This window comes from Lathyrus oleraceus, chromosome 6 (genome assembly GCF_024323335.1).
Source record: "Lathyrus oleraceus cultivar Zhongwan6 chromosome 6, CAAS_Psat_ZW6_1.0, whole genome shotgun sequence".
NCBI lineage: Eukaryota > Viridiplantae > Streptophyta > Magnoliopsida > Fabales > Fabaceae > Lathyrus > Lathyrus oleraceus.
In genome coordinates, this window is record NC_066584.1 from 85,310,012 (window position 1) to 85,336,130 (window position 26,119).

The following is a 26,119-nucleotide window of genomic DNA, read 5'->3' on the forward strand; positions in this document are numbered from 1 at the left end:
TAGAAAGAATTTCTTTTAAGAATTTAGCATATGAAGGCATCTGCGTAATAGCTTCGGTAAACGGAATTGTAACGTTTAATTGTTTAAGGAGATCAACAAATTTTCTAAATTGGCCTACATCTTTGGTTTTAACAAGCCTTTGAGGGTAAGGTATAGGTGGTTTGTAAGGTGGTGGAGGTACATAAGGTTCCTTCTTTTCTAGGGTTTCCTTATTACTCTCTTCCTTTTCCTTAGGTTCACTTTCCTCAGTAGATTTCTTAGGGTTTTGGTTTTCTATCCTTGGGTCAGACGGTCCTTCCACTTCCGTTCCACTTCTTAATATAATTGCATGAGCTTGGCTTCTCGGATTGGGTTGGGGCTGTCCAGGGAATGTACCAGTTGGTGCAGCAGTAGGTGCTTGTTGTTGAGCTACTTGAGATATTTGCGTTTCCAGCATTTTGTTATGGGTAGCCAGGGCATCTACTTTGCTTGCTAGTTGTTTAAGTTGTTCGCCAGTGTGTATGTTCTGGTTTAAGAAATCTTTATTGGTTTGTTGTTGGGAAGCTATAAAGTTTTCCATCATGATTTCCAAGTTGGATTTTCTAGGGGTATTATTGTTAGGATTCGGTTTCTGATATCCCGGAGGTATAGATGGGGCTTGATTTGGAGACTGTCCAGGTGCGTATAAAGCATTATTACTCTTATATGAGAAGTTTGGATGGTTCTTCCAATTTGGGTTATAGGTATTCGAATAGGGGCTTCCTTGAGCATAGTTTACTTGCTCTGTTTGGATTCCAGTCAAGAGTTGACATTCCGCAGGAGTGTGGCCTTGGATTCCACAGACCTCGCAATTCTGAGTTACAGCAACCACGGCGGCTGGAGGTGATACGTTTAAACTTTCAATTTTCTGGACCAAAGCATCCACTTTTGCATTGACGTGATCAAGGTTACTTATCTCGTACATGCCAGTTTTCGGTTGAGGTTTTTCCACCGTTGTTCGTTCGGTTCCCCACTGATAGTGGTTTTGGGCCATGCTCTCGATAAGCTGGTAAGCATCAGCGTAAGGTTTGTTCATTAGTGCACCACCTGCAGCGGCGTCTATTGTTAACCTTGTATTGTATAAGAGACCATTATAAAATGTGTGAATTACTAACCAGTCTTCCAAACCATGGTGTGGGCAAAGTCTCATCATGTCTTTGTATCTTTCCCATGCTTCGAAAAGAGACTCGTTGTCTTTCTGTTTAAATCCGTTTATCTGGGCTCTTAACATAGCTGTTTTGCTTGGTGGAAAATATCGGGCAAGAAAAACTTTCTTCAACTCGTTCCATGTGGTGACTGAGTTGGAAGGAAGAGATTGAAGCCATCTTCTAGCGCTATCTCTTAATGAGAAAGGAAAAAGACGAAGTCGAATTGCCTCTGAAGTGACACCATTAGCTTTAACAGTATCAGCGTATTGGACAAATACGGATAAATGAAGGTTTGGATCTTCGGTAAGATTTCCAGAGAATTGGTTCTGTTGCACAGCCTGCAACAACGAAGGTTTAAGTTCAAAGTTGTTTGCTTCGATTGCGGGCGGAGCAATACTTGAATGCGGTTCATCTTGCGATGGAGCGGCGTAATCTCTAAGAGCACGAGCTGGTTCTGCCATCTCGGTTAAAGAAGGAAAATCTTTGAGATCAGGAAGGTCTATAGGAGGGAGATTGTTTTCAGCACGATATTCCCGAATTCGTCGTAAGACTCGGAGATATAGTTCGATATCGTTGATTCGTAAATAGAGCGGTTCGCCTTGAGAGCGAGTGCGTGGCATACAAATCAACGAAAGAAAGAAAATAGAAGGAAAAGAAACCTTAGTCTCTACAGCGTAACGGAAGAGTTACGATATCGATTGAATAAAAGTCCCCGGCAACGGCGCCAAAAACTTGATCGCGACTTTATGAGTCGAATTTGGGATACAAACTGCAAGTGCACAGTTCTATCGCGTAGTTTTAAAAGATATCGATCCCACAGGGACTTATGAATCGATATACCGTTATCTAAGGTTACTACGTAAATCTAAGGTGAAAATGTTTGATTGTTTGGGAAAAAACTAAGAGCTAAACTAATATCTAGATTAAATATCAATAAAACGGATATCGGTATGTAGTTCGTCAAAACTAGGGAATCAAGTCTTTGTCGGCTTCTTGGTTTTAAAATGAATCGTTTCGGTTAACTTTATTGGTTAAAGGTTCTATCTCAAACTCTCGCTCTGTTGAATAAACCATGATTTTATATTAATGTTGCTGTCACTTATAATTAAGTCAAAAACCATATTTTGAAAGCAATAAAGTTGCAGAAACTCTTTTTAAGAAAATACTGACCGTTTTAAACACCCTTATCTCAAACTCTCGCTCTGTTGACTTAGGTTATATAATTAAATCCAAATGCTTAACTCTCGTCCTCACATTCAATCTTTAAAAATACTTTTTGGAAAAGGTCAGAATTTAATTAACTCTAAAACTTGCTCTCGCCCTGATCTAGAATTAATGCCTAACTTACACTGTCCAGTTAAAATCTCAAACTCTCGCTCTATTGATTTTAACTTCTTTATGTCTTTTACTTTTGTAAAAAATCTTGTTATTAAACCTGTAAGTTGAGACCGTAAAAAGATTGATTTTGATTTTAAGTTTAGATAGACCGACTCAGTCTTGATCCCTTATTCTGCTTACTTTACATACCGATACCTAGGCAAATTAGCCAGACATGCTAAACAAATAAGAATTTATATCATGCATAAACAGACTCATTCCAGGCGGATAATATAGATAAATAATAAAACAAAATATTAAATAATGATTAAAGAACCTGAATGCGTAATACAATAGTCTTGAACACTCCACCACAAGCCGGTAGGATTTGTTCTTGGATTCTTCAATTAAACAGTAAATTAAATCAAGGAAATAAAACTGGAATATAACGTAAGGTTAAATCCAGTATAAAGTTGCACAATAGTTTCCGGTGTAGAAACTATTATGCGAAAAATATCTAGAAGCTGAAACGGGAAAGGTAAATTTGCAAGGGAAAAAGAATGTAAAGCTTGCAAAAGAAATAAATAAAATAAACAATGTTAAGTGCTGGAAAGGAAAAAATAAGCAAAAGGTGTGACAAGAAAATTTGGCAGAGCTTCGGCAATATGAGCGTGGAAAAACCGGGCCTTTGAAACTTCCCCATTAGCTGCTATTTATACAGCTGCTGGTGTAACTGCTTTTCAAGGGTTTCCGTGTGCGTGGTCTCGTTCCGAGGGTTAAGCGTGCGTGAAATAGCTTTCAACGTGGTCAGTTGAGTTCCTTGCGCCAAAAATATAGAGGACTGGTGTGACGTTCGTCACACCATGTGTGACGCTCGTCACAGGAGTGCTTTTAGTGTGACGCTCGTCACAACCCTTGTGACGCCCGTCACAGGCATAACGTGCACTTTCTTTGGGCTGGGCTTGGTCTTTGTTATTTGTTTCCTTTTTATTCCTTTTTACACCTCCTTTTCTTCCCTTTTTCACTTTTCTTCAAAATAGACTACCTGCGACAATTAGGAAGAAAATACCACGTAATATCCCATAAAATGCAGTAAACCGAAAGTAAATGATAATATAATCTAATTGAATTAAGTCTTAAAATGTGATATAATTTCGTGTTATCAAACTCCCCCATACTTAAATCTTTGCTTGTCCTCAAGCAAAATTCAGTATAGAACTTGTTAAAAGTTTTAGCCAGATGAAATTTCAAAGCACACATCAATTCGTACTAGGTTGCAAATGGGTTTTTGTTTAGGAGGACTTTGAGTTTAATCTTGACATCAACAACTACCGTTACAACTTAGATAACCCTACCTTATGTAAATCAGTTCAAGTACCCTATGATAGCTATCCTGGTTCCTTTGGTCTTATTTTACCCGTTTTCATTCTAGCGAAATCACATTAAGCCCTTTATCTTTTCGCGCACATAGTGGAGTAACCGGTTAGTGATTATGATCCGCTTTTAGCTAGAAGTTCTGGTACATAAGTCGGATAACTTCATTATTCAGTCCATTGCAAATTGCGGGGGATCGAACCGTAGTCCGCCCTACCAAGTTCAGTACCAGATTCCTACTGAACCAACTCATAATGGATCTTTCGTATTGTGCTTTTGCATGATCTGCAACCTTTAGATTAAATGATCTGGTAAGGATCACCTAATTTACTTAGTGCATTTCTTGATATATTCATATATTTTATGTTACTTTGGGGATCATTCACTTATATTCATCGGCTCTCCACGTAGTTTGCTATTAAGACGGTGCTGACTTCTGTATAAACTACTTGGGGTTGCCATAGAACTAAAAGTTCAAGGAATCGGTATAATAGGTACTTATCCTGATCTAACATATTGAGGTTCTCAGAGCGTTGTTATGGTAATGATTTTGTTTTGATTTCACTCAAGTTTTATAAAGTAAGCAACCTTTATACTTATTGGGTGTGTTAAAAATTTTTTTTTTTGTTATGGCTCAAGAAAATCGAGGGGAATAGATAATAGAAATATTTCACACTAGGGGCTTAACTTAGAATTATAATTTTTTTTTTTTTTTTTTTTTTTTTTAAAACAAAATATTAAATAATAAGGAAGGGAAATAACGATGAAAGGGAAAATAACATACTTGAAGAATGGAAATAGGAAGAATATTGTTTCCCCCCCATACTTGAACTAAACATTGTCCTCAATGTTTTAAGGGAAAGAAATACAAAATGGAAATGCAAAGAAAATAACAACTAAGGCTGCCTTCCGCCTCTGGTTCTAGGACCTGGTGATCTTTGACGTATGTCTAAGTTGTCGAACCTGCTGAACAATTCAGTAAACCGCTGGTCGGTTATGGCATTCCGGGCATCCTGTTGCTGTTGCATTTGACGCATCATCTGCATCATCTCTGCATTCTGTGCCTGCATACCATCGATAGCATCCATAATGTCGTCGTTGGTTGCAGGCCTTCTTCGTCGACGACGTTGGGAGGATGGGCCAGTTGCATTACCGGAAGGGTTGAGCGGGGCTGAATGTTGTGTAGGAGGATGATCACCTTGTTCCATTTCTTCAAACTCATCTGTTTGTGGGTTTGTTTGTAAAGGCTCGGTGGTTTCAGGAGCGTTTAAATCATAGAGGTGGCGGTCGGGGTTTGTGACATCAGTTAGGGCGATATTTGGTAGAACAACGCTTGGGACAGCCTGGTTGTTCACCATAAGATAATATCCTCCGCCTACTCTGTTTTTAATCAGGCGGCTGGAGCGGCAATAGCTGATATCCATAGACAGGGGAGGTAGGGATTCTAAAGTTTGGAGTTTATCCCCTAGGTTCAGGCCAAGTGCTATGGATGTTATTAATCCACCAATTATAAAGGGTTGCCGGCCTCTAGCACATAAGGTGCGGATATGATGAAAGAGAAAAGAGGCGGCGTTTACCTGAGTATCCGGTTCGAAGACGCATTGGAGGAAAAATAGCTCCTTTGAGTTGACCTTGTTGTTGTTTGGTCTTCCAAAAATTGTGTTTTGCAAGATGCGGATGAAGTACCGGATAGTGGGGTTATGTATATGGGAGAGAAGGAGTTCTTCCCAGTTGTAGGTATCTATACCGGTAATTTTCTTAAAAAGGCCAAAAACGCCAACTGTGTTCCAGTTTGAGTTTGGAGGGATTCTGGGGTGTACCTGACCTTCTATGGGAAATTGTAACATGGTACTCAATTGGTTTTGGGTTAAGGAGTACTCGGTGTTGAACATACGGAAGGTTGCGGTACCGGTTAAAAATTCGTCTTCACCGGCGGGAGTGGTGTAGTCGTATGAACTTAAGAATTCTAAGGTTAGGGATGGGTAGGTGGGTTGATTATGAGTGCAAAGGAAGGTTAAGTCGGCTAGGCGGAGCATCCATTCGATACCTTGGAGTAATCCTAATTGTTGTAAACAAGTTAAATCGGGGTACCTGGTGGAAGCGACGCCTCGCTGTTGGAAACGTTCGAATTGCTCTTGCTGGTAGTTGTCATCTCCGGATCGGAAGATGATATTTCCGAAATTTTGATTTCCCGCCATTGTGATGAATTTTTGAAGGGGTGATTTGGAAAGAAAAAGAAGTGTATTTGATAGGAGAGAATTGTTTTGTGGTGAATGAAGGAAGTTTTGGTAGGTATTTATAGGAGAAGGGTTGGAAGATAGAAAGAAAAAGTGGTTGAAGAGTAATTAAGTGTGGTTAAATGAAAAGTGAGTGGGGAAGGTAAAAAATTAAAGGTGTAACGTTCGTCTCCAACGGCTCCCTAACGTTCACATGTCTGAAGGGCGTTACGCTCGTCACAAGGGTGTGACGTCGTAACAGGAGTTATGCGTGCCGTTCGTCATGGAGTGTGTGACGCTCGTCACACATTTCTTTTTGGCAGGGCATTCAGCAGCGCTTCACATAATTAATCTGGAGATGAATTTATTTTGATTATTTTGTTTTATTTGGTTTTTAGATTGTTCTATTTAATTTAGCTAATTAATTTGTGTTGCATGCTATTCTATTTCTCATAATAGTAATTCATTCTGAGTAACAGTAGAACAGTAGAGAACATAGCCATTGCATAAATTAAATAAATAAAAGCTTTAATAAAATTAACATAATGTAATACAGGAAGGGAAAACAATGAAATGAAAGGAAAATAAATGCGAGCATGAATTCAAATAACATTAATGAAAAATCTAGCCTAAAACTAAATAACTTAGAAAGAAATAACTAAATTCCATCTATCTTCGGATCTCTGGCCGGAGGAGCAAAAGAGTTAACACGATGCCGTAACATACGTAACTGACTTGCCGTGCTGCTCATGTATTCTAGGATTTCATGTCTCAAGTTGTGGAAATCTTCCCTGAGGGCGTCTTGTTCTGACATCAAAGCTTCAATGACGGTTTTAATATCTGTTCCTGGCATATGATGTCGGAGATCAGGCATGGCTGATTCTTCGGTCAGGACAGGCTGAGGAGGAGGATCAATATCATAGTAGCCGGAAGGTGTCTGAGGGTCAGATTCAGCCTGAGAGATATGGTCAACATAGTGCTCATAGTCATCACAAATCTCATAGTCCTGGATGGATTCAGTGGATCCAGCAGGAGTTGGGGTTTCATTCAGGTTATAGAGCCAGTTCCTTTGGTTATGAACACTAGTTCTAGGATCGGGCATGGTGAATAGGCAGAGAACCTGGTTATCAATAATAAGCTCAAACTCATCAGACCCTATGTTTGCTATAAACATAGTGTTGAAGAGGAAGGGTATACTCATAGTAGTAATGCCACAAAAAGGGCTAAGGTCAAGCATAGGCTGACGTAATCCAATAGCATTACCTATCATAGTGATCAAACCGCCTATTCTAATGGGTGCTCGCTCATCCTGGATAAGGTGGTCCAAATTAGCTAACATAAAAGTAGCACCGTTTACTGGACGGTTCTGGGAAGCACAAAATATGATGAAGAGTTCATCACGTGAAACTGAAGTACTATTTGGCTTCTTCCCAAATAAAGTGTGGGTCAGGATCTTATGGAAATAGCGGAAAGCTGGGTTATGTATGTTTCCAGAGAGAAACTCATGTTCTTCGGGCTCATCATTTCCAGTCAGCTTACCCCAAAAGTGTTCAAGCTCTCTATATTCAAAAAGTTCTTCCTGGCTTACAGTGAATGTATCAAAGGAGGTAGGAAAACCCAAAAGGTTGGTGAAGTCTCTAATATTAAATTGGTACTCCATATTGAACATTCTGAACTGGATAAAACCTCTGCTAATTCCTTTTCCGTGGCTGGGTAGATAGATTAATGAACTAAGGAATTCTAGTGTGAGTCTCCGGTAGGTGGTGAAATGTCTCAGGATAGGGGAGGTCTCCCATCCTATCTGATTCAGCAAAAACAGGACACTCTGTCTCAGTCCAAGGGCAGTCATAGCCCAATCATCAGCATATAAACTAGGTAGCATCTCTCTAGCGGCTAGTTCTTCAAACTTTCGTTTCTGAGCCATTCCTCTGAACTTGATACCCATACGATCAGAATGTCCCATCTGGTTAGTGTTAGCTAGAGAAAAGAAACATGAGTTTAAGTCAGGATTTGGCCAAATGCCGAAAGAAGAAAAGAATTATTATTATATATATATATATATATATATATTTTTTTTTTTCTTTTTTAATAAATCAATAATGAATACTAAATAGAAATTAAAAGAATAATTAAGAGAAAAATAGGGAAATGATAATAATAATAGAATAATAAAATAACAAATTAATTTGTGGGTTGTCTCCCACTAAGCGCTTTGTTTAAATGTCGCAAGCTCGACAAATAAACTGTTAAATATAGTCTATGAGTCCTGGGGGCGTTTCGTCTAAGTGTAGAATTTGCGAATCCTCGTTGGTTTCCGCATAGTGATAATGTTTCAGACGTTGCCCGTTTACGGTGAACGGTTCTGTAGATTGTCCTTTTATTTCTACCGCTCCACTGGGAAAGATTTTAGTGATATGAAAAGGTCCTGACCATCTGGATCGTAGTTTTCCCGGGAATAACTTTAGTCTAGAGTTAAATAAAAGTACTGCGTCGCCTTGCTTGAAGATTTTCCTTGATATACGCTTGTCATGCCATTGTTTTGTTCTTTCTTTATAGATTTTGGCATTTTCATAGGCGTCTCTTCTGAGTTCCTCTAATTCGTTTATGTCAAGGATTCTCTTTTCACCGGCGGCTTTATAATTCAAATTTAAATTTCTAATAGCCCAATAGGCTTTATGTTCTAATTCTACCGGGAGGTGACAGGATTTTCCATAAATGAGCTTAAATGGGGTCGTCCCTATGGGAGTTTTATAAGCAGTTCGGTATGCCCACAAAGCTTCTGGTAATTTCAATGACCAATCTTTCCTTGAAGTGGCGACCGTTTTTTCTAGTATTTGCTTGATTTCTCTGTTAGATACTTCCACTTGTCCACTGGTTTGAGGGTGGTAAGGTGTTGCTATCCTATGTCTCACTCCATATTTAAGTAGTAGTTTTTCGAGTACCTTGGATATAAAGTGTGATCCACCATCACTGACTACTATTCTTGGGATGCCAAATCTCGGAAATATTATATTTTTAAAGAGTCTAGTTACTACTCGGGTGTCATTTGTTGGAGAAGCTATAGCTTCGATCCATTTTGATACGTAGTCAACTGCCACGAGTATGTATTTGTTACCGAAAGAGGATGGGAAGGGTCCCATGAAGTCTATCCCCCACACGTCAAAAATCTCTACTTCCAAAATACCTTTTTGTGGCATCTCGTCACGTCTAGATATGTTTCCCGTGCGTTGACATCTGTCACACTCCTTAATAGCCGCATGTACGTCCTTCCATATAGTAGGCCAATAAAAGCCAGCTTGTAGGATTTTAGAGCAGGTCTTGGATGTACTTGTGTGTCCACCATAAGGCGCAGAGTGACAGTGTTGGATTATATTTTCTACCTCTTCTTCGGGTATACATCGACGGAAAATACCATCGGGGCCTCTTTTGAAAAGTAAGGGGTCATCCCAGTAATAGTGTTTTATGTCGTGGAAGAATCGTTTCTTCTGCTGGTAAGATAAAGTAGGTGGAACTATTCCGGCAGCTAAATAATTGACTAGATCAGCGTACCATGGTGTGACAGATATAGCTAAGGTGGTTTCTACTTGCATGTCGGAGTTGTTCTCTTCCAAAGTAGCTATGAGTTTATCATACGAGAAATCATCATTAATGGATGTTCTTTCCGGTTCAAGGTTCTCAAGTCTAGAGAGGTGGTCTGCTACTACGTTTTCAGTTCCTTTCTTGTCCTTGATTTCTAAGTCGAATTCTTGTAGTAACAAGATCCATCTTAGGAGTCTAGGTTTAGCATCTTTTTTGTTAAAAGGTACCTGATAGCAGCGTGATCGGTGTAAACTATTATTTTGGCTCCTACCAGGTAAGAACGAAATTTATCTAGCGCAAATACCACTGCTAGGAGTTCTTTCTCGGTTGTGGCATAATTCATTTGCGCTTCATCCAGGGTTCTGCTAGCGTAGTATATAACGTGAAGCTTTTTATCCTTTCTTTGTCCTAAAACAGCACCTACAGCATAGTCACTGGCATCGCACATTATTTCGAATGGTTCATTCCAGTCTGGTGTCTGCATAATGGGTGCGGAGATCAATGCTTGTTTAAGAGTTTGAAATGCTTTTAAACAGTTATCGTCGAATATGAATTCAGCATCTTTCATCAACAGTCCGGTTAAGGGTTTAGTTATCTTAGAGAAGTCTTTGATGAATCGTCGGTAAAAACCGGCGTGTCCTAAAAAACTTCGTACTTCTCTCACAGTTCTTGGGGGTTGAAGATTTTCGATTACCTCTATTTTGGCTTTGTCTACTTCGATTCCTCTGTTCGAGATGATGTGTCCTAAAACAATTCCTTCTTGTACCATAAAGTGGCACTTTTCCCAATTAAGTACTAAGTTTACTTTTACACATCGCTCCAGAACTCTTTCCAGGTTTTCAAGGCATTCTTCGAAACTTTGTCCGTATACAGAAAAGTCATCCATAAATACTTCCATGATGTTTTCGAGAAAGTCGGCGAATATTGCCATCATGCATCTTTGAAAAGTTGCAGGGGCATTACACAGACCAAACGGCATTCGTCTATACGCGAAGGTACCAAAAGGGCATGTGAATGTTGTCTTTTCTTGGTCATCAGGGTGAATTGGTATTTGAAAGAAGCCTGAATAACCGTCTAAATAACAGAAATGTGAATGTTTAGCTAATCGTTCTAACATTTGGTCAATGAATGGTAAAGGGAAATGATCTTTTCGGGTTGCTTTGTTTAGTTTCCTATAATCAATGCACATTCTCCATCCCGATTCGATTCGTTTAGTTATAGTTTCTCCTTTTTCGTTTTCAATAACGGTTATGCCTCCTTTCTTTGGTACAACGTGTACAGGACTAACCCATTTGCTATCAGATATAGGATATATAATACCTGCTTCTAATAACTTGGTTATTTCTTTCTTTACTACCTCACTTAGGATCGGATTTAGTCTTCTCTGGTGTTCCCTAGAGGTTTTACAGTCTTCTTCTAACATGATGCGGTGCATACAAATAGAAGGGCTTATTCCTTTAAGATCGGTGATGTGGTATCCTAGTGCGGTTGGATATTTTCTTAAGATATGTAGGAGTTTTTCTGTTTCGAGTCTTCCTAGATCTGCATTAACTATCACAGGTCGTTCAAGTTCTAAGTCTAGGAATTCATATCTCAGATTTTTGGGAAGTGTTTTCAAATCAGGGGTTGGTTTGTTAAGACACTGCGTAGGATCCGGTGTTATTGCTAGGCATTGTTTAGATTTGTCCTCTAAAAGATAGTCTGATGCTTTGTCTTCTCCTGACTCTGCTTCTTTTATGCATTCATCGATGATATCCATGAAGTAACATGTATCTTCTATTGCAGGTGCTTTCAAGAATTGGGAAAGAATGAATTCAATTTTCTCTTCACCTACTTCGAAGGTGAGTCGTCCTCGTTTTACGTCTATGATTGCACCGGCAGTTGCTAAGAATGGTCTTCCTAGTATAATAGGTGTCGTATCATCTTCTCTAATGTCCATAATTGTGAAGTCAGTGGGAATGTAAAACTGACCTATGCGTACGGGAACGTTTTCAAGGATTCCTACAGGATATTTGATGGAACGATCTGCTAATTGCACAGACATTTTGGTCGGTCTTAATTCTCCCATTTCCAGTTTCTTACATATGGATAAAGGCATAACGCTAATTCCGGCTCCTAAATCGCATAAGGCTTTGTCGATGACAAATTTTCCTATGTGACAGGGTATAGAGAAACTACCCGGATCCTTGAGTTTAGGGGGCATGTTTTGGATTATAGCGCTACATTCGGCAGGGAGTGTAACGGTTTCGCTATCCTCAAGTTTCCTTTTATTAGAAAGAATTTCTTTTAAGAATTTAGCATATGAAGGCATCTGCGTAATAGCTTCGGTAAACGGAATTGTAACGTTTAATTGTTTAAAGAGATCAACAAATTTTCTAAATTGGCCTACATCTTTGGTTTTAACAAGCCTTTGAGGGTAAGGTATAGGTGGTTTGTAAGGTGGTGGAGGTACATAAGGTTCCTTCTTTTCTAGGGTTTCCTTATTACTCTCTTCCTTTTCCTTAGGTTCACTTTCCTCAGTAGATTTCTTAGGGTTTTGGTTTTCTATCCTTGGGTCAGACGGTCCTTCCACTTCCGTTCCACTTCTTAATATAATTGCATGAGCTTGGCTTCTCGGATTGGGTTGGGGCTGTCCAGGGAATGTACCAGTTGGTGCAGCAGTAGGTGCTTGTTGTTGAGCTACTTGAGATATTTGCGTTTCCAGCATTTTGTTATGGGTAGCCAGGGCATCTACTTTGCTTGCTAGTTGTTTAAGTTGTTCGCCAGTGTGTATGTTCTGGTTTAAGAAATCTTTATTGGTTTGTTGTTGGGAAGCTATAAAGTTTTCCATCATGATTTCCAAGTTGGATTTTCTAGGGGTATTATTGTTAGGATTCGGTTTCTGATATCCCGGAGGTATAGATGGGGCTTGATTTGGAGACTGTCCAGGTGCGTATAAAGCATTATTACTCTTATATGAGAAGTTTGGATGGTTCTTCCAATTTGGGTTATAGGTATTCGAATAGGGGCTTCCTTGAGCATAGTTTACTTGCTCTGTTTGGATTCCAGTCAAGAGTTGACATTCCGCAGGAGTGTGGCCTTGGATTCCACAGACCTCGCAATTCTGAGTTACAGCAACCACGGCGGCTGGAGGTGATACGTTTAAACTTTCAATTTTCTGGACCAAAGCATCCACTTTTGCATTGACGTGATCAAGGTTACTTATCTCGTACATGCCAGTTTTCGGTTGAGGTTTTTCCACCGTTGTTCGTTCGGTTCCCCACTGATAGTGGTTTTGGGCCATGCTCTCGATAAGCTGGTAAGCATCAGCGTAAGGTTTGTTCATTAGTGCACCACCTGCAGCGGCGTCTATTGTTAACCTTGTATTGTATAAGAGACCATTATAAAATGTGTGAATTACTAACCAGTCTTCCAAACCATGGTGTGGGCAAAGTCTCATCATGTCTTTGTATCTTTCCCATGCTTCGAAAAGAGACTCGTTGTCTTTCTGTTTAAATCCGTTTATCTGGGCTCTTAACATAGCTGTTTTGCTTGGTGGAAAATATCGGGCAAGAAAAACTTTCTTCAACTCGTTCCATGTGGTGACTGAGTTGGAAGGAAGAGATTGAAGCCATCTTCTAGCGCTATCTCTTAATGAGAAAGGAAAAAGACGAAGTCGAATTGCCTCTGAAGTGACACCATTAGCTTTAACAGTATCAGCGTATTGGACAAATACGGATAAATGAAGGTTTGGATCTTCGGTAAGATTTCCAGAGAATTGGTTCTGTTGCACAGCCTGCAACAACGAAGGTTTAAGTTCAAAGTTGTTTGCTTCGATTGCGGGCGGAGCAATACTTGAATGCGGTTCATCTTGCGATGGAGCGGCGTAATCTCTAAGAGCACGAGCTGGTTCTGCCATCTCGGTTAAAGAAGGAAAATCTTTGAGATCAGGAAGGTCTATAGGAGGGAGATTGTTTTCAGCACGATATTCCCGAATTCGTCGTAAGACTCGGAGATATAGTTCGATATCGTTGATTCGTAAATAGAGCGGTTCGCCTTGAGAGCGAGTGCGTGGCATACAAATCAACGAAAGAAAGAAAATAGAAGGAAAAGAAACCTTAGTCTCTACAGCGTAACGGAAGAGTTACGATATCGATTGAATAAAAGTCCCCGGCAACGGCGCCAAAAACTTGATCGCGACTTTATGAGTCGAATTTGGGATACAAACTGCAAGTGCACAGTTCTATCGCGTAGTTTTAAAAGATATCGATCCCACAGGGACTTATGAATCGATATACCGTTATCTAAGGTTACTACGTAAATCTAAGGTGAAAATGTTTGATTGTTTGGGAAAAAACTAAGAGCTAAACTAATATCTAGATTAAATATCAATAAAACGGATATCGGTATGTAGTTCGTCAAAACTAGGGAATCAAGTCTTTGTCGGCTTCTTGGTTTTAAAATGAATCGTTTCGGTTAACTTTATTGGTTAAAGGTTCTATCTCAAACTCTCGCTCTGTTGAATAAACCATGATTTTATATTAATGTTGCTGTCACTTATAATTAAGTCAAAAACCATATTTTGAAAGCAATAAAGTTGCAGAAACTCTTTTTAAGAAAATACTGACCGTTTTAAACACCCTTATCTCAAACTCTCGCTCTGTTGACTTAGGTTATATAATTAAATCCAAATGCTTAACTCTCGTCCTCACATTCAATCTTTAAAAATACTTTTTGGAAAAGGTCAGAATTTAATTAACTCTAAAACTTGCTCTCGCCCTGATCTAGAATTAATGCCTAACTTACACTGTCCAGTTAAAATCTCAAACTCTCGCTCTATTGATTTTAACTTCTTTATGTCTTTTACTTTTGTAAAAAATCTTGTTATTAAACCTGTAAGTTGAGACCGTAAAAAGATTGATTTTGATTTTAAGTTTAGATAGACCGACTCAGTCTTGATCCCTTATTCTGCTTACTTTACATACCGATACCTAGGCAAATTAGCCAGACATGCTAAACAAATAAGAATTTATATCATGCATAAACAGACTCATTCCAGGCGGATAATATAGATAAATAATAAAACAAAATATTAAATAATGATTAAAGAACCTGAATGCGTAATACAATAGTCTTGAACACTCCACCACAAGCCGGTAGGATTTGTTCTTGGATTCTTCAATTAAACAGTAAATTAAATCAAGGAAATAAAACTGGAATATAACGTAAGGTTAAATCCAGTATAAAGTTGCACAATAGTTTCCGGTGTAGAAACTATTATGCGAAAAATATCTAGAAGCTGAAACGGGAAAGGTAAATTTGCAAGGGAAAAAGAATGTAAAGCTTGCAAAAGAAATAAATAAAATAAACAATGTTAAGTGCTGGAAAGGAAAAAATAAGCAAAAGGTGTGACAAGAAAATTTGGCAGAGCTTCGGCAATATGAGCGTGGAAAAACCGGGCCTTTGAAACTTCCCCATTAGCTGCTATTTATACAGCTGCTGGTGTAACTGCTTTTCAAGGGTTTCCGTGTGCGTGGTCTCGTTCCGAGGGTTAAGCGTGCGTGAAAATAGCTTTCAACGTGGTCAGTTGAGTTCCTTGCGCCAAAAATATAGAGGACTGGTGTGACGTTCGTCACACCATGTGTGACGCTCGTCACAGGAGTGCTTTTAGTGTGACGCTCGTCACAACCCTTGTGACGCCCGTCACAGGCATAACGTGCACTTTCTTTGGGCTGGGCTTGGTCTTTGTTATTTGTTTCCTTTTTATTCCTTTTTACACCTCCTTTTCTTCCCTTTTTCACTTGTTCTTCAAAATAGACTACCTGCGACAATTAGGAAGAAAATACCACGTAATATCCCATAAAATGCAGTAAACGAAAGTAAATGATAATATAATCTAATTGAATTAAGTCTTAAAATGTGATATAATTTCGTGTTATCAAACTCCCCCATACTTAAATCTTTGCTTGTCCTCAAGCAAAATTCAGTATAGAACTTGTTAAAAGTTTTAGCCAGATGAAATTTCAAAGCACACATCAATTCGTACTAGGTTGCAAATGGGTTTTTGTTTAGGAGGACTTGAGTTTAATCTTGACATCAACAACTACCGTTACAACTTAGATAACCCTACCTTATGTAAATCAGTTCAAGTACCCTATGATAGCTATCCTGGTTCCTTTGGTCTTATTTTACCCGTTTTCATTCTAGCGAAATCACATTAAGCCCTTTATCTTTTCGCGCACATAGTGGAGTAACCGGTTAGTGATTATGATCCGCTTTTAGCTAGAAGTTCTGGTACATAAGTCGGATAACTTCATTATTCAGTCCATTGCAAATTGCGGGGGATCGAACCGTAGTCCGCCCTACCAAGTTCAGTACCAGATTCCTACTGAACCAACTCATAATGGATCTTTCGTATTGTGCTTTTGCATGATCTGCAACCTTTAGATTAAATGATCTGGTAAGGATCACCTAATTTACTTAGTGCATTTCTTGATATATTCATATATTTTATGTTACTTTGGGGATCATTCACTTATATTCATCGGCTCTCCACGTAGTTTGCTATTAAGACGGTGCTGACTTCTGTATAAACTACTTGGGGTTGCCATAGAACTAAAAGTTCAAGGAATCGGTATAATAGGTACTTATCCTGATCTAACATATTGAGGTTCTCAGAGCGTTGTTATGGTAATGATTTTGTTTTGATTTCACTCAAGTTTTATAAAGTAAGCAACCTTTATACTTATTGGGTGTGTTAAATTTTTTTTTTTTTGTTATGGCTCAAGAAAATCGAGGGGAATAGATAATAGAAATATTTCACACTAGGGGCTTAACTTAGAATTATAAATTTTTTTTTTTTTTTTTTTTTTAAAACAAAATATTAAATAATAAGGAAGGGAAATAACGATGAAAGGGAAAATAACATACTTGAAGAATGGAAATAGGAAGAATATTGTTTCCCCCCCATACTTGAACTAAACATTGTCCTCAATGTTTTAAGGGAAAGAAATACAAAATGGAAATGCAAAGAAAATAACAACTAAGGCTGCCTTCCGCCTCTGGTTCTAGGACCTGGTGATCTTTGACGTATGTCTAAGTTGTCGAACCTGCTGAACAATTCAGTAAACCGCTGGTCGGTTATGGCATTCCGGGCATCCTGTTGCTGTTGCATTTGACGCATCATCTGCATCATCTCTGCATTCTGTGCCTGCATACCATCGATAGCATCCATAATGTCGTCGTTGGTTGCAGGCCTTCTTCGTCGACGACGTTGGGAGGATGGGCCAGTTGCATTACCGGAAGGGTTGAGCGGGGCTGAATGTTGTGTAGGAGGATGATCACCTTGTTCCATTTCTTCAAACTCATCTGTTTGTGGGTTTGTTTGTAAAGGCTCGGTGGTTTCAGGAGCGTTTAAATCATAGAGGTGGCGGTCGGGGTTTGTGACATCAGTTAGGGCGATATTTGGTAGAACAACGCTTGGGACAGCCTGGTTGTTCACCATAAGATAATATCCTCCGCCTACTCTGTTTTTAATCAGGCGGCTGGAGCGGCAATAGCTGATATCCATAGACAGGGGAGGTAGGGATTCTAAAGTTTGGAGTTTATCCCCTAGGTTCAGGCCAAGTGCTATGGATGTTATTAATCCACCAATTATAAAGGGTTGCCGGCCTCTAGCACATAAGGTGCGGATGTGATGAAAGAGAAAAGAGGTGGCGTTTACCTGAGTATCCGGTTCGAAGACGCATTGGAGGAAAAATAGCTCCTTTGAGTTGACCTTGTTGTTGTTTGGTCTTCCAAAAATTGTGTTTTGCAAGATGCGGATGAAGTACCGGATAGTGGGGTTATGTATATGGGAGAGAAGGAGTTCTTCCCAGTTGTAGGTATCTATACCGGTAATTTTCTTAAAAAGGCCAAAAACGCCAACTGTGTTCCAGTTTGAGTTTGGAGGGATTCTGGGGTGTACCTGACCTTCTATGGGAAATTGTAACATGGTACTCAATTGGTTTTGGGTTAAGGAGTACTCGGTGTTGAACATACGGAAGGTTGCGGTACCGGTTAAAAATTCGTCTTCACCGGCGGGAGTGGTGTAGTCGTATGAACTTAAGAATTCTAAGGTTAGGGATGGGTAGGTGGGTTGATTATGAGTGCAAAGGAAGGTTAAGTCGGCTAGGCGGAGCATCCATTCGATACCTTGGAGTAATCCTAATTGTTGTAAACAAGTTAAATCGGGGTACCTGGTGGAAGCGACGCCTCGCTGTTGGAAACGTTCGAATTGCTCTTGCTGGTAGTTGTCATCTCCGGATCGGAAGATGATATTTCCGAAATTTTGATTTCCCGCCATTGTGATGAATTTTTGAAGGGGTGATTTGGAAAGAAAAAGAAGTGTATTTGATAGGAGAGAATTGTTTTGTGGTGAATGAAGGAAGTTTTGGTAGGTATTTATAGGAGAAGGGTTGGAAGATAGAAAGAAAAAGTGGTTGAAGAGTAATTAAGTGTGGTTAAATGAAAAGTGAGTGGGGAAGGTAAAAAATTAAAGGTGTAACGTTTGTCTCCAACGGCTCCCTAACGTTCACATGTCTGAAGGGCGTTACGCTCGTCACAAGGGTGTGACAGTCGTAACAGGAGTTATGCGTGCCGTTCGTCATGGAGTGTGTGACGCTCGTCACACATTTCTTTTTGGCAGGGCATTCAGCAGCGCTTCACATAATTAATCTGGAGATGAATTTATTTTGATTATTTTGTTTTATTTGGTTTTTAGATTGTTCTATTTAATTTAGCTAATTAATTTGTGTTGCATGCTATTCTATTTCTCATAATAGTAATTCATTCTGAGTAACAGTAGAACAGTAGAGAACATAGCCATTGCATAAATTAAATAAATAAAAGCTTTAATAAAATTAACATAATGTAATACAGGAAGGGAAAACAATGAAATGAAAGGAAAATAAATGCGAGCATGAATTCAAATAACATTAATGAAAAATCTAGCCTAAAACTAAATAACTTAGAAAGAAATAACTAAATTCCATCTATCTTCGGATCTCTGGCCGGAGGAGCAAAAGAGTTAACACGATGCCGTAACATACGTAACTGACTTGCCGTGCTGCTCATGTATTCTAGGATTTCATGTCTCAAGTTGTGGAAATCTTCCCTGAGGGCGTCTTGTTCTGACATCAAAGCTTCAATGACGGTTTTAATATCTGTTCCTGGCATATGATGTCGGAGATCAGGCATGGCCGATTCTTCGGTCAGGATAGGCTGAGGAGGAGGATCAATATCATAGTAGCCGGAAGGTGTCTGAGGGTCAGATTCAGCCTGAGAGATATGGTCAACATAGTGCTCATAGTCATCACAAATCTCATAGTCCTGGATGGATTCAGTGGATCCAGCAGGAGTTGGGGTTTCATTCAGGTTATAGAGCCAGTTCCTTTGGTTATGAACACTAGTTCTAGGATCGGGCATGGTGAATAGGCAGAGAACCTGGTTATCAATAATAAGCTCAAACTCATCAGACCTTATGTTTGCTATAAACATAGTGTTGAAGAGGAAGGGTATACTCATAGTAGTAATGCCACAAAAAGGGCTAAGGTCAAGCATAGGCTGACGTAATCCAATAGCATTACCTATCATAGTGATCAAACCGCCTATTCTAATGGGTGCTCGCTCATCCTGGATAAGGTGGTCCAAATTAGCTAACATAAAAGTAGCACCGTTTACTGGACGGTTCTGGGAAGCACAAAATATGATGAAGAGTTCATCACGTGAAACTGAAGTACTATTTGGCTTCTTCCCAAATAAAGTGTGGGTCAGGATCTTATGGAAATAGCGGAAAGCTGGGTTATGTATGTTTCCAGAGAGAAACTCATGTTCTTCGGGCTCATCATTTCCAGTCAGCTTACCCCAAAAGTGTTCAAGCTCTCTATATTCAAAAAGTTCTTCCTGGCTTACAGTGAATGTATCAAAGGAGGTAGGAAAACCCAAAAGGTTGGTGAAGTCTCTAATATTAAATTGGTACTCCATATTGAACATTCTGAACTGGATAAAACCTCTGCTAATTCCTTTTCCGTGGCTGGGTAGATAGATTAATGAACTAAGGAATTCTAGTGTGAGTCTCCGGTAGGTGGTGAAATGTCTCAGGATAGGGGAGGTCTCCCATCCCATCTGATTCAGCAAAAACAGGACACTCTGTCTCAGTCCAAGGGCAGTCATAGCCCAATCATCAGCATATAAACTTCTTCACCCACCGTACAGATGTGATCTGGATCCAGCATTCCAACACTGGTGAACGTGAATGACGGGCGACGTCCTCTGCCTTGTCCAGATAAGCCTCGGCCCGGCTGATAACCAACCCCAAATCTGTCTTTCTTGGCGGTGATGTCCATCATCTTCCCCCATCCTGGAGCTTCTCCATTCTTCACCACCTCAGCGGCCTGCTTGTATGAAGAAATGGACGGTTTCTCCTCTTCTTTGGCAAAAAGAGCATTTTCCACCTTGACGGTTTCGAATGCTTGACTTGGTGTCTCAACAATTTCACCGTCCATTTCCACGTATTTGAACGATGATAGGTGGCTGACGAAGATATCCTCCTCCCCACAAACGGTGATGACCTGCCCGTCCCAGATGTACTTCAGCTTCTGGTGCAAAGTCGAAGTCACTGCCCCAGCAACATGGATCCATGGGCGACCCAACAGGCAACTGTATGCCGGCTGAATATCCATGACATAAAATACCGACTTGAACACCTCGGGCCCGATCTTCACCGGGAGCTCCACTTCCCCGAACACAGCCCGCTTCGAACCGTCAAAAGCTCTCACTATCAGGTCAGTGGGCGTCAAAATTAACCCTTCACAGTCCAGCTTCGCCAGGGCTTTCTTTGGCAACACATTTAAAGAGGAGCCGGTATCAACCAACACGTGCGAAAGCACAACTCCTTTACATTCCATTGCGATGTGTAACGCCCGATTATGGTTCCGCCCATCCACAGTTAGATCCAAATCAGTGAAACCCAGCCCATGGCTGGCATTGACGTTTGACACCACCGTCTCCAACTGATTGATTGTTATCTCCTGGGGAACATAGGCTCTTTTCACTATTTTCAGCAAAGCCTCCCTATGCCCCTCGGAGCTAAGCAACAATGACAAGATTGAGATCTTGGATGGGGTCTGCTGCAGATGGTCAACAAGCTTGTACTATGACTTCTTGATGATCCTAAGAAATTCTTCAGCTTCATCATCAAGTTCTCTTTCCGACCCACCAGGCGCCGGTGTCACCACAGGAGTACCCTCATTTACCACTTGTTTTCCTCTTGCCCTGGCTAAAGCCTCGACCTTTTCTTTCTTTTCTTTTTCTCCTTCCCCACTTCTCAAAGCATCAGGGGCAAACAACCTTCCACTGCGAGTGAAACCACTAGGTCCGGCATTATCCACCATTGAAACGGTGGTTTCATCCGCAGTCTGATCCTCCAACTTCTCCCCATTACAGTATACTTCTCCACCATAATGCCACGGCACAACGTCATCTTTGTCATAAGGAATTGGCCCAGGTACCGTGATAGTAATTGGAGCCGCATCGGCCAGCGTCGACAAATCGACCGGATCGAAATAGATGGTTATGGTGGAGACATCCTCCTTCCCCAAATCCACTTTCTCAAACCTGAGGCTTCCCTCATCCATCAGCCTCTGGACAGCCTCCCTCAACAGTACACACCCATCAGGAACAACAGTGCACGCAGCACAACAGTCATCACAGCCCGGGAAGACCCCATTCTTCAACAACTGTCTTTTGACCTCAGCCAACGGAGTCTTCAACTGATCCACATTCAACAACCCGATTCTTCTACCATCTTCAGAAATTGCATTCACCCCATTTGACCATGCGCAGGCATGGGATTAGCATTCACATTTGGAGACGGTGCAAAATTGATTGCTTTAGAATCCACCAAATCCTGGACCACATGCTTAAAAGCTTTACAATTTTCCACATTGTATCCAGGAGCACCTGAGTGGAATTCGCACTTGGCGTTCTCATCAAAATTGGCCGGCCTCTGATCAGGTCTCAACGGTGCCAACGTCCTCAGCTGGACCAACCCCAAATCCTTCAACTTCTTCAGCAAGAATGAATAGGTCACAGGTGGCCTATCAAATTGACGATCAATCATTCGTCCTCTTACTTGATACCCGACCCTCTGTGGTCTCTGTTGAAATGGCTGCCGTTGTTGTTGCGGTTGCTGTTGTTGTTGTTGTTGTTGCTGTTGTTGATTATCAGCAGGAATGGTTACCGCAGTAGTGTGCTGCTAGTAACGATCCCTACTCTGTCCCCTCTGGGTATACACGGCACTTGTATCACCCTCCTTCTTCCTCTGACCATTCCCAAAGGGCTTCTTCGACCCAGATGACGAAGCACTACCCTGAATCTTTCCCATCTTTAACCAACTTTCGATTCTTTCCCCAGCCACTACTATATCAGCAAAGTTAGTAATCGGGCATCCAACCATCCTCTCTGCAAATGTCCCCTGAAGGGTACCCATGAACAGATCTGACATTTCTCTATCCACCAACGGAGGTTGGACCCTGGCAGCCAGCTCCCTCCATCTCTGCGCATATTCTTTAAACCCCTCATTAGGCTTCTGAGACATACCCTGCAGCTGGGGACGACTAGGAGCCATGTCAGCATTAAATTGGTATTGTTTAAAGAAAGCGTCCCCAAGATCCTGCCAGCTCTTGATGTCAGAAGACTTCAACTTAGTGTACCATTCCAAGGACCCCCCAGACAGACTGTCCTGGAAGAAGTACATCCACAACTTCTGGTCCATTGTATAAGCAGAAATCTTACGGACAAAAGCCTGGAGGTGAGTTTTCGGGCAAGAACTCCCATTGTATTTGTCAAATGCAGGCGCTTTGAACTTTTGTGGGATCACAATCCCCTCAACCAGCCCCATATTAGACATATTGACAACCCCTGAAGTAGCATAGCTTTCAAGAGCCCTGATTTTCTCCGCCAGCACCTGAATCTCTTTGTTTGGTGGTTGAACACTGTATTGCCCAAACTGTTCATTAAGCACGGAGAACTGGTCTTCTTCTCTATCCTCCTCGGCCCCGAAGAAAGGAGGAAACAGGCTGTCCTTCAGATTGTTACCCATCGGACCTGGTCCACCGCCTGTGGCAACACCGAAACCACCCCCATTATTAACCACCACACCAGCAGTTGTCTTCTTTCGGGGATCTTCTCCATCCCTAGAACCACCAAGGCCATTGTCATACCCCAAAAGTTGCCCATTAATCTTGCAAAACATTTCTCGAAGCACTCCAACTTATTCCGCAGGGCACTGACCTTAAAGGAACAAAAGCTCAACTCACAACAGACCCAATCCAGAAAATGGCCCAAACTGTCATGCTCGCTAGGCGAGCAAAACCTTCGCCTAGCGAACTCTTCGCTACAATACTCGCCTAGCGAAGCTTGCGAATATCAGAATTTCTGGGCTTCATTCTGAGCCCATTAGGTCACAACAAGAGCATTATAAATAGCCAAGCTTCAGTCAGAAAAAGGGAGAACGAAAACAGACGAAGACGGACAGAAACCCTGGTGTAACACCTCAAAATTTGCCCTCCTCTCTTGGGACTAGCTTAACATATTGCATATCATTTTAGGTCATTAGGCATTGCATATTGCATATCATGTGGTTACATTGTGCCAATCATCCTCTTAAGTCTTGGTCAGAAGATAAGAGGTGGAGATGCAAGCCTAGGGTTTTATTGACTGATCATTAACCATCTAAGGATTGGGCTATGAGTTAGGGTTTTGGAGATTGATCTTGATCTTGGTTGAAATAATACATCATCATTATCATGGTCTTATTATCATCCAAGAAGTTCAAGAGTTTGATCAGACACCTTGAGATTAGGGTTTTGACCACTGGTCAACCCTAATCAGTTGCATTGGGCCAATCAGGGTTTGTGCAGGAGATGGGGTCTATGATGGATATGGGGATCATTTCATGTTTGTATTGATCTTATTGAGGCTAGGGTTTCGTCATTGAGCCATTTCATAAGAAGATTGGGGCTCAGATTGATCAGTGCATTGCCAAATTCATCTATCAGTTGAAGAAGTCAACTGTGGTCAACTGTGCTTGATTTTATGGATTTGGAGGTGGGAGAGAGTTGGATACACTTCATTCATGTTGAAACAAGCTTCATTTGACATGTCAAAGCTCAAGAATGAAGAAAATAAAATCAGGTGGAAAATTGCCAAAAATAGAAAGTGACTTGTAATGGAAGTTTCCAAAAATAGAAAGTTTTTCACCACAAAATTACATATCCAAAAAAGCTTCAAATGAAAATTTGTTCAACATTAAAGTGGTAGGTCTTGCTCTCACCTTTCCAAAAAGTCCAAGAACTTGAAATTCCCATGTATGGTTGGCAAGTTATGGTCCATTCATTTTCCAAAAATGCCTATAATCAAAGTGGCATAACTTTCACATGGAATGTCCAAAATGGATGATCTTTTTATGAGCAAACTCCATTTCACATGTACTTTCATAATGTGTGATCAAAATTCATCAAAAATGGCCAATGCAAAAAGTCAAATTTCAAGTGGATTTAAGTGCATTTTTGGTGTGGCATAGTGAATTTGAGCAATACAAGGAATTTGGACATGAGAACCATTCCAACACACTCCAAATATCATTTAGGACTTGTATGAACTGTCATGAGCTGTCATGGTGTATAATTGGAGAAGGGCATTTTTGGACTTTCATTGAAATTGCATTTTCACTAATCTTCCAAATTTTGCTAATTTGAGATTAAGAAGTGGATTAAGGTGGAGTATATATTGTTAATCATAACAGAATTTGTTAACACAATCACAATTCTCAAGATTTGTAACCAATTTTCCCTCCATTTTCTCTCAAACTCTTCAAGCTTCATCAAGCATTTTTGATCAAAACTTCATCAAATCTTCACCAAATTGAGTAATTCTTTTTGATTCATCTTCCACATACCTTAATCCACATCTGTTTTGGTGAATTCGTGGCAAAGACCTCAAGAATCTCAACTGTTCAAAGTGAGCATAACGATGGTGATTTGATAATTCTTGCAATTGGAGCTGTTTTGGATCGAGCTAGCTATTCCATTCAACTTCCTATACCTCAATCATCATCTGTTTGGAGCTTTAGCATCGTGAAACCTCAAGATCAAGCACTGCCTTCATCATTAGGTATTTTTTCGAATCTCACCATTGCTTAAATTATTAGGCGGTTTTTATAGATCTTTGGATGTAGATTAACATGCTATGCTTAGTTTTTGGTTTGGTTGATTATTGAGAGAGATATCACGATTTTAGGTTTGATGTTCATAACTCTTTTTGATCGATCCCACTGCCATAGTTAGAGTTAGGGCAAATGAGTTACATATCTTGAATCCTTGTGGAAAGACGGTTCTATTGGTTATAAACTTGTTGATTTTGGTGAAGATTCGTTGTTCATCAAAAATCTGGAAATCTGGGCTTGTTCTTGTGAAGAACGATGAACAATTGTGTGTTTGATCCATATTTTTTGCCTTGCCATTTGAAATGTTGTTTGGCGCCACCATCAACCAATCAGAACACGCCCTGGCCACTAACTGAAACGGCGCCGTTTTGGCCAGGCGCTTTAATTTTACAAAATTGCCACTTGTCTCATTAAATTATATATTATTTCATTTCTTTTTTCTCATTTTAATTTCATTTTGATGCCATGACTTAGAAAATTGATAGAGACCTCAAAACTTGTCCAATTTTGGTGAGATTTTTTTCATGATGATCATTGAGATGTGTAGAATTTAATGATGATTTTTGTGGATTTTTTGCATGTGTAGAAATTTAATTGGCCTAGAGCTTGTTTCAATGTGCTCATTTTGTATATACCATGCCATATCCTTCATGAAATGATGATACCTTTAAAGAAATTCATGAAATTTTTTGTGCTTGTTCTGGACATCTTGATGGTGATTTTCATGTAGAGTTTGTGATTTTTGGATACTTGGTGAAGGAGTTATGAATTTTTGAATTAAGGTGTGATAATTTGTGTCACACCAAGCTAGGTCAACTTCATGATTTTATTTAAAATGCTTAGGGATGTTGATTTGAGCTGAAATTTTGTGTGGATGATCATTGATATGTCAAGATTACATGTGAATTCTGCTGGATTTATTGGTTGCATTTTCTAATTGATTGAATATTTTCTTCCCTGTGTGCTCATTTGGTAACATTGTGTGACACATGTTGGTAATTCATTTGTGAAATTCTCATGGTGTATTGGATGAAGATGAAATTTGACATGGGGATTGTAGACACATTATAGGACATTGTGGTTTTGATCCCATTCATTTCTTAATTGTTGTCACTGTTTTATGAGTTTTGGAAGTTAATGCTTGTTTGGATACCATGTGTTGACTTGTTTGAACTTGTCTGAAGTTTATGATTTTCATTGACCTACTTCCTTTTGTCCAATTG

At 40.1% G+C, this 26,119-nt stretch overlaps 1 protein-coding gene and 2 pseudogenes across 1 annotated transcript in view; 2 read left to right on the forward strand and 1 right to left on the reverse strand.

Moving 5' to 3' along the window:
* The window catches only part of LOC127094142 (uncharacterized), a 73,307-nt gene extending 50,535 nt beyond the window's left edge, over positions 1 to 22,772 (reverse strand). The window contains exons 1-2 of the mRNA XM_051033006.1: positions 22,638 to 22,772; positions 10,023 to 11,000 (exon numbers count right to left, since the gene is read on the reverse strand). Coding sequence (XP_050888963.1) covers positions 10,023 to 11,000; positions 22,638 to 22,772 — 1,113 coding nt within the window. The remainder of the gene's footprint in view (positions 1 to 10,022; positions 11,001 to 22,637) is intronic.
* LOC127099025 (uncharacterized) lies at positions 1,143 to 1,242 on the forward strand (annotated as a pseudogene).
* On the forward strand, positions 13,066 to 13,165 carry LOC127099026 (uncharacterized; annotated as a pseudogene).
* Positions 22,773 to 26,119: the final 3,347 nt, after the last annotated feature.